Here is a 9,395-nt window from a genome sequence, read left to right on the forward strand (position 1 = left end):
TTCAGCCTGCTTACCAAAGCTGACGAGAAAATTATTTGCTCACATCAGTGAGTGTGAAGGGAACTCTGGTGGTGATGTCCAGGCTTTTATCAGCTCCTGCACGAGGGTGATTTCTGTAAACACAAGCCCTGCCAGCGCCAATAAATCCAGTGTTTGTTATTGTTCCAGGACTTGTGTGCCACCCCACTCTGCCTTATCTGGTGAGTCCAAAGCAACCAGACACACACAACCTTCCCCAACAAGGCCTGGGTCCCCTAATCCATCTGCTCCGCTGATTGTAAAATACACTCCCTGTGATGGCTGGTTTTATGACTTTTTCCCCTTCGTTAGTATATTCAGGACAACATGCATCGCTCCTGCTGAAATGGGAAATGAGAGGAGTTCTTACCCTAATATATCCTGCAATTCTTTTTTGTTTTTGCAATTCTATTTTTACATTTTACAGCCAGTGTAGATGTGACGCACTGACATAGGCAGCTGCGACGGTCGAACCCGTCGCTCCCTGTCAGTCGGGTCAGCTGCTGTGGAAGTATGGAGGATCGTTTAACCAAAGTAAACTGATCAGAAGTGAAGGAAGAAGCTCCAACTAAGGATTAACAATGACGGGAGAGAAATAACGGCCCCTTATTTTCCAGTATGAATCATCTTTACTGAGGGACATTACTCTTAACGGAACAGTTGACTCCCATTTTGTAAGGCCACCAAAACAACACATCGTTCCATCCCCACTCTCTCTCAGGCTACCACAACATATTCATGCTGAACCGGAGTCAAGCTTGGAGATGTAAAAAATTAGAATTACGACCTCACTGCTGTTTCCTCCACCGACCAGCCAAGTTACAGGAAATATGGTCACAGTCTCTCCCTCCTGAGTTACAGCGTTGAATTATGGCCAGAAGTGTTTTTGCAGAACATTGTGATGTCACAGCGACAGTGACCTTTGACCATTTGGATATAAAATGTCAACACTTCATTTTATCCTCATTGACGTTTGAGTTAAACTGTGTCATAATTATTGAATGAATTTGTGAGTTATGGCCACAAACGTGTTTTGTGAGGTCACGGCGTGCCAGAAGTGATGAAACTCCCTCTGGGCATTTGCATTCACAAGAACGTGAGATCACGCCGTGGCCTTGACCTTTGACCTTTGACCACTAAAATCTAATCAATTAATCCTCGAGTCCCAGTGAATGTTTGTGCCAAATTAGAAGAAGTTTCCTCACGGTGTTACTAAGTTATAGCTTCCACGAGAATGAGAAGGATGGACGGACAGACAACCCAAAAACCTACATCACCCACAATAAGTTTAGTCACAGATTCGGGCGTGCTATGTGAGTAAGAGGTCTTGTAACCTCACTTCTTAGATTATTACATTTTCAGACTGGTCATCCTCACCCAAACTGACGCTGACTCACACATCACTTGAGGCAGTTTGTCGGCGTTCACACGGCTCGCTCTGGAGACACAAAAGGCTTTCTACAACTTTTTTTAAAACTTTAAAACTACACCTGTAAACAGAATTCAGCGGAGTTTCTCTTTCATAGTTTGAGTTCAGACTCATGTTCTTCTGTGGGCTCCCAGTTTTGAAAGACACGAAGTTGACTGACTGATTGACTGAGTGATCATAGTTCATCATCATCATGGGGGGGGCGGGCAGACAGATAAAGAGCTGAATGCAAATAGGACGCGATGATGTCAGGTGTTTACAGCTGTTCTACAACAGTTTTCAACTACATCCTCAGTCTCGCTCATTGGCTGCACGCGATCCAGCCTCATTACTAGGTTTGGACCTAGTCGTGTTGGAGGATCTGTTCCTTTAAGCCACGTCCCTTTTTTTTCCCTCCTTTAATTCACCATCACTGAGAGGAACACACTGCTAAAAACAAATGGGTTTTCATGATGGCAACGAGTAGAAGATGGCACTTTCACAGTGGCAGTGTTGGGGTTCTGCTCCCACTGGGACCATCAGTATACTGTACTGTTAGGCACTTTAGATAAAAGCTCCCACCTAACACTGCATTACATGAGGCGTATATAATATCCCTGGATTAGTTTGATGTTAAAACTGTCCCTCACACATGCTCATAGACAGTACGTGCTGCTGCCAAATGTAAGCAGATGCCTGGTGATTGGTTCATTAAGAGGGCCAGGCTCTCACTCAAGGTCAGCACACACTCAGGCAGACAGAGGCTCCGTCTCCATCGAGATTAAAATGCTAATGACACATTTTTCATCATCGGGGAGTCGTTGACTGCAATGTCCCCGGTATGAACCGGACCGAACCAGCTGTTCGGAGACGGTTATGGCTCTTTCAGTGGAGAGGAGAAAGCAGTGAGCTCAGCACATCCTCCACTGATGCCTGTCAGGCCATTAAAGGAAACTGACTGGAATACTGAACAGCCCTGAAGATGTGTAGTGGGCAAAAAGACATCAGACACATCACCAGACTAGCACCTGTAGGTGGTCATGTAGATTCATACAGAATACATATATATATACATTTGAGGTCCTGAAAGATTAAAAAGCAAGTGTTTCCTCAGTTAAAGCTTTCATTTTAAAGAGTATTTCAGATCGTGCTCATGTTTGGAGACATTTTGGATGAATCTTTTTCTTAATAACAGAAATTAACTGAATGCAATGAGTGAAGAACAGAACATTTACAGATATTTTCATTGGATATGTTCTATTTGTGACAATATTTCCAAATAGGAACAGCTGTAACCAAGATTTTACTGTATACTGCATCCAGACTTTCTTCTGTTTTCACATTTTCTAAAAGGATTTAACTGTACGGAAGTGTGATTTATGACCAAAAATCAATCAAGTTTTTGTATATTGACTGAATCATCCTTAATTCTTCAGTTCTTAATTCATAATTCTGTGTCATTATATGATGTAAACTCCTCCACAGGTCACTGAAACCCCCAAATTGACATGTCCTTGTTATTGTCAATATGACCCTGAAGAGGCGATTTATGCTGCAAAAGACTGTTCAGCTGTCTGCAGAATTAAAGCTCTCAGTTTCCTGAAAACTCCCACAAACTGTAGTAAATAATAAATATAACTAATATAGACATTGAAGAAGTTACAGCACACGAGTGTTGGTTTGTTTTCACTTCATATTTATCTCACTGTACTTTATGGTAATTTAGTCTTTCCTGTATCAATGATTCCCGTATAGGCTCACAGCATATCTGTGGTGCTAAAATAATCCAATTGTAAAATATTCCTTTATGAATGCTTCCCTGTGTGATGCTTTTTGTTTTATGTATTCTAGGATAAGCTTTTTTCTTTCTTCAATCACAGGAAATATATCAACCAATAAAAAGAAAACCTGTCCCCTAACAAGTGACCAATGAGGGAGGCAAAGCTTTCCATCTCTTTGATCTGGGTCTGATCCATGTGTTGATGCTGCAGCAGCAAATGAGTTGCAAAGATGTCAATTCAATGTTCCACCGGCCTGTTTCCACTTCCTAAGCTGAAACGCATTCAGTTATAAAATAAGAGTCCTCCAAAGGCATCTGTTTGAAATTGTGGGTGGCATTGCAGCACTGGCTTAAAGTGCTGTTAGCACTCACATATCAGAGTGACTAAAACAATAAAGGTGTAACTTGTATTTCTCACTTTTTTAAAAGTATTTATGATTGCATATTTTCCCACTAAAGTGTAATTTTATTGGAATACTGGGATCATATTACATAAGTGGTATATTAGGTATGAGCCTAAGCTTCCTGTGCTGGTTTAAATTGATATAAAGTGTTCATAACAGATCAATAGTTGAGCTTTGAGTGTGGTTTAATGGACATTTTTAAGGGAAGTGTCTGGCCTGGCCTAACCAGTTTCTATGTTTTATGGCATTTGTTTAGATACTGTACCTGCTTATGCACAAGAACCAATAACAACAACGAGAAGTGTAAGCTGTCTCTACTGACTCTACCCCAACCCAAAGAAGAAATCTAGACATTATAGCTCAAGATAGTGAGCTATATGTAGATATTGAGATAGATATAGTCTAGATCAAGATATTTTTTAACAGATTTTTGACTCTTGCACACATTTTACACTATCAATATCTACAACTGAAGGAGCACTCAAGACTCTCTGCTTACCATCCATTTAACATCCCCGGCCTCTTCCAATTAAAGACTGCCACAGCAGTTACCCAGAGGCAGCTTGCATGCTTAACCAACAAATCACTAATGTGTTGGTAAAAGGCTACTGGTGTTCATGAGACACTGTAGTTGTATAACAGTTGGTTTGGGTTGCTGATAGCATCCTCATGAGGACAACCATCTTATTTATTCGTCATTAATAGTGTTTAATTTAACTTAAATAATATGCAGCACCAAGCAGCTAAAAGTCTTGGCCAGGCAGTCCATGAAAGCATGAAAAAGACAACATGTAAATGAAAATAAAAGCATGTAAATGACAACATGCAAATGACAACAAAAAACAATAAACAGTTATAGAGACGTACAAAATGAGAAGAATATGATGTGTATGGTATGTGCCTATGCCATGTGTGTGTGTGTCCTATGTCTTTTGTGAGAGGATGAAAAGGAAAGTATAGTGGACATTAATGATTTAATATAAATAGAAAATTGTAGGGAGAAAAAATTATAATAATTTATATGATATCCTGTCAATTTAATAAAAAAAAAAATCTTACCACAAAAAAATAGGAAAATATGTTAAAATGATATTATAAAATGTAATATAATATAAAATAGTGTAAAATAATATGATTATAGTGTGGTGTTATGACAGAATAGTATGTTTTATATAATATAATAATCCTAAACATATTAAATTATAATAACATAATATACATTATTATATTACGTAACAATAATTTAACAACGTGTAGTTACGTAGCGATGGAGACACGTTTATTTTTTACTCAGGTGTTTTGTATCATCACGCTCCAATTCTTCAACATCGCTTTTATTCTGAAAATCGTAACCGGATGTACTGATCCTCCGTATTCCGAGCACCTTGGGAGTCTGTCGTAGGTTAGCTAACGCGGGCTAGCCTGTTATGGAAGAAGACGGAGCACAACCGAGGGGCTGTCTGATAAAACGGGACTGGCTGGGACTAGTTCTGGGACGTGATTTGGAAAGATAACGCTACATACCGGAAGCCCCGGGGAACGTCTTCCTGGCCGAAAACAAAAACACCACAGAGAGGGCTAAAATCACGGGACAGCCACAAATTAGTAAGTACAACATGGATCCGACAGCTGTACGGCGTCGGACAATTACCCGCCACCGTTGAGTTTCGCTCTCCGCAGCCGCGGTTGGACTTCCAACGGCCGCGGCACCTCGGGCTTGAGCCGAAGCCACGGGGATCTTTGTTCGCGTTTTTTTTTTTTCATGGGACACAACCGGGCTTTCCCTCCGCTTTGTCGTTGTTTTACCCCGGTGACAGCACTCCCCTCGGTTGGTATCGACTGGCCACCGAGGTCCCCGCGTCTTATGGACTCCTAACAGTAGTTTCTTGGCTTTTTTCTTTTGGTCGGTCGGTCCCTCTCTGACGGACGCGGCAGTCATGTTTGCCGTGCGCATCGTCACCGCAGACTATTACCTGGCAAGACCCATTAAAGACCTGGATGTCTGCTACTCTGAATTCAGGGAGAGCGACGTGAAGAAAGTGCCGGTGGTGCGGATATTTGGAGCAACACCCGCAGGTCAGTCAACTCCTCTGTTTATTGTTGTGTCTCTCTGTATTATTATTATCATTATTGTTTTTATTTTTATTTTTATTTTTATGAAAGGTAATGGTGGCTGTGCTGTTCTGTGCACCGCACCACGCGGCGTGTTATACGTGGTTGTGGCTGCTGTTTGAACAAGCGCGCACAAATACGTCGGCGCCGCATTGTTTAGAGGAAATCTTACGGGTGTAGTTTGCAAGATGACAACAGGAAGATGATTAGGGTGTTGACATACTGTATCAACGCTGTGTGCACCGCTGTTGCTTTGCCTGCAGCGGTGGGAGACCTCCTCTGCCCCCCCCACCCCCCCCATCCTCTTGCACGGCTCGGCTTTGTTTTCGCTCCCTTGCTCCATCATGGCATGGTGGTGGCGGCGGACACTGCTGGCTCCTATAGGGGCTCGACTTCTGCCTGTGCCCGCCTCATAAAGCATCCAGGGACGGCTTACGTGCACCTCCCTTTATGGTGGTTTTATTGTGCTTAAAGCAACCTGTGGAGTGTTGACAGGCTAGACTACAAAATGCTGCCGCCTCTTTGAGCTTTCCTCCATTTTTGCAGCTTAATACTAGAAAAAAAAGAGAGAGGACAATGAAAGCAAACTTTGTCCATTACCATAGTGAAATATGGTGACTGCAGCAATTCCAGCAGCCACAGAAATAGTATATTAGTGGCGGAGAATGAGAGTGATTTGGGGGCTCTGTATAAGTATGTGCAGTACAATCTGAAAAAGGCAGGAGCCATCGTGACAGCACATTAATATGCAGGGAATAAGAAGAGGGGAGTCATGATAAATGGACACACATTCTTACATTGTGTGAAAATGAAATGCCTGTTGACATTACTGACAAGACATATGGAGAAAATGCCATCGTTTACAGATGGCTCTGGTTTGTACACATTGTACAAAGGAGTGAAGATTTTCTGCAGATGAGCGTTTTTTCTTTTTTCTTTTTTTCATTTTCTGAGCTTTGGCACATCCCCTGCTCTTTAATAAAGCCATTACAGCCAAACACTCTGGGTACCTTAATCCTCATGCCGAAAAACAATAGAATCATTTCCTGCACAATGGCACAGCATTAGCATCCCTGCCAAATCCTCTTGCGCCTGCCCTGCCCCTCTTCAACCCTATTTGACAGGTGAAAACACCATCACAGGTGACTGTGTATATTTTAAGCGCATAACTCCCCAGTGGGGTTGGGTTGGGGGTGGCAGTCAAACTTGCCCCCCCCCCCCCAGAATGTGTCAGTGCTCCTTCACAGGACGACCTGGAGTGTCCAATAGGATGTACCTCAGGGGGGATTAAAGGCTTTGGAGCAGAGAAATGAAGGACGGTGGGTCGGGGTTAGGATGTCAGGTCTAATTTGGTTCTGTCATAAACCTGCAAGTTCCCATGCGGTTGTGCTGATGTGAGAGGACTACACACACACACACACACACGCACTCTGCAGCAGAGGCAGTCTGGGTAGCTTGTCAGTTGAATGTATGTTGAGCAGCGATTCATCAACACTCATTCAAACACAATAAACCCAATTACCATAGCATTGCAATTAGGCTCTCCAGCAGGGCGTTACCTCGTCTGCTGAAATAAAATTCATATTATGATGCAAGACCAGGATATAATATATGAATAATAATGTATATGATGGGCGTATCTTTGCTTAAGCTGTTTTTTTTCCTTCCTCTGGTTTGATCTTCACGGCTGCATTATAGTTCAGCAGTGCACCTTCCTCGTTGGCTTGTTAGAGAGCTCCAATACTTAATAATACAAGTAAAAACGAGTATGTATGGCTGGGTGATTCGGCCAAAAATGTAATATTGGTCGATATCGAAAATCAAAAAAAAGAAAAAATAGAATTTAACCTTTTTTTTTTCTTTTGAAGCCAGACTCTTCAAGGACGCTGATTGTTAGCGTATCCTTGGCAACGTAGTGCGCCACTGCGTGGGTTATGTGGGTTGCTTATTGAGATGTAGCAGATGTCGGCCCTGACTGATGACATGTTGTGTGCTCCGAAGGGTGGAGGCAGCGAAGGCGTCGTTGGTGCGGCTGAACAACACACCCGTTCAACGATCGGCTGGTTGCGTGTCACTCGTAGCGCTCTCCGTTATCAATGGATGTGACGGGGGTGCGTTTATGAGCCGGGGGCGGGGCGGGCACGCTCAGGGTTTGATCATGCAGACATGAAACTATCAGACTGTCTATCAAACCGTTTTCTTATTGCTATTGACGAAGTGCTCAGCTGATACGACTATGATTAACTCGATCAATCTACCAATCATTTCAAACCTAATCCACGTAAAAAGGAATTTTCCAACCTGGGTCACATCACTGTAGACACTCTGACTATGGGTCATTGTGAATGTGCAGCTAATCCAGGGGTTATATTCTGTGTTATATTACATATCATTTATGTAAGTTCGCTTAGAAAAGGCCTGATATTTGCCCTGATAGACCTCGCCCCAGCTGTGTTTCCCCGGATCAATACAGCAGAGGTGGCGAGTACAAGGTTAGCACGACCCCCAGCCAGAGCAGGGGCAGACTAACACTGGGACAGCAGCGTTTCCAAAAGTCTCCGTTTCAGGCGCTGGAAAAACAAAAGTGATGCTTTTTTTTAAAAAACGAAAATGTAGTAGTGTAGTCGTCATAACATCTGCCGACACTTCTGATCGGTCAACATTCCCGTCATTTTCTTTTTTGAAAGAGATTTCAGTTTCCAATCGAAGCATGAAAAACTTTGATTGAGTTTTTGAGAATGTGCACATGAACGCAGCGTCTGGCTTCGTGTGTGTGTGTGTGTGTGTGTGTGTGGTTGTGTGTGTGTGTGTGTGTGTGTGGTTTGAATCAGACTCTGTGTTGTTTCAAGTTGCAGTATTGACGAAGTAGCCCGTCTGTAGTTTGTGAGCTGTGGTGGGAGCCCCGCATATTTGCATGGTTGGACTCTCCTTTTGCTCAGTTTATGTATCACTTGTGGCAAGCCGCAGTCAAGAGTCAGCTCTGCGCTTCCAGAAATAAAATTACATCACCATCTGGAACACATTGAAGCAGGCAGGAATCTCCTTTTTTCTATTTCTTTTTCTTTCTTTCTTTCTTTCTTTCTTTCTTTCTTTCTTTCTTTCTTTCTTTCTTTCTTTCTCTGGAGCTCAGAATCAGGCCACACCTACCAAGAAGAGTTTTTTTTTTTTTTTAATATTTTCCTTTTGCCTTCATGGTGATTTCTATTGTCTGACCTGAAGGGAGGAGTTCATGGGCAGTTTGCTGCTAAATGTGCGTCGGCTTTTATCTCATCAGTGTGTTTACCCCGGTGTAAGCGGTCAGCAGTGCATCTGCACCATGTGGCTCTGGCCTTGTACTCCCTGTCCCTTCCTGACCCAACCATGCACGCTCCCACCAATCAGCCCTGTGTAATTCGATGCCACACTACTGCCCCCCCCCCCCCCCCCCCCCCCCCACCTCTCTCTTTGTTAGCATTCAGTGAGTGGCCTGCCTGTGTTGCACTCATCCTGTACATGCATTCCCATCTCTGAAGTAGCTCAGGCAGAGGGGAAAAAAAAAACAGAAACCCCTTTGTTGTGAAAATTGCACTCGTGATCAGCATTGAATTATTCTTATTATTAGTTGTTTTTTTTGATAAGCTCCTAGGGCGGTAAACATCGAGCACCTTCCCGCACCGCTGAGCTTCTCGCTGTC

General features: G+C 43.0%; 1 protein-coding gene across 1 annotated transcript in view; it reads left to right on the forward strand.

The window, feature by feature from the left end:
- The first annotated feature begins 5,547 nt into the window (after positions 1 to 5,547).
- Positions 5,548 to 9,395, forward strand: part of rev3l (REV3 like, DNA directed polymerase zeta catalytic subunit) — a 52,393-nt gene continuing 48,545 nt past the window's right edge. Inside the window, exon 1 of the mRNA XM_022766323.1 lies at positions 5,548 to 5,686. Within this exon, the coding sequence (XP_022622044.1) occupies positions 5,548 to 5,686 (139 nt within the window). The remainder of the gene's footprint in view (positions 5,687 to 9,395) is intronic.

The sequence above is a fragment of the Seriola dumerili genome, unplaced genomic scaffold (genome assembly GCF_002260705.1).
Source record: "Seriola dumerili isolate Sdu_G_001 unplaced genomic scaffold, Sdu_1.0 BDQW01000025.1, whole genome shotgun sequence".
NCBI classification, from domain to species: Eukaryota; Metazoa; Chordata; class Actinopteri; order Carangiformes; family Carangidae; genus Seriola; species Seriola dumerili.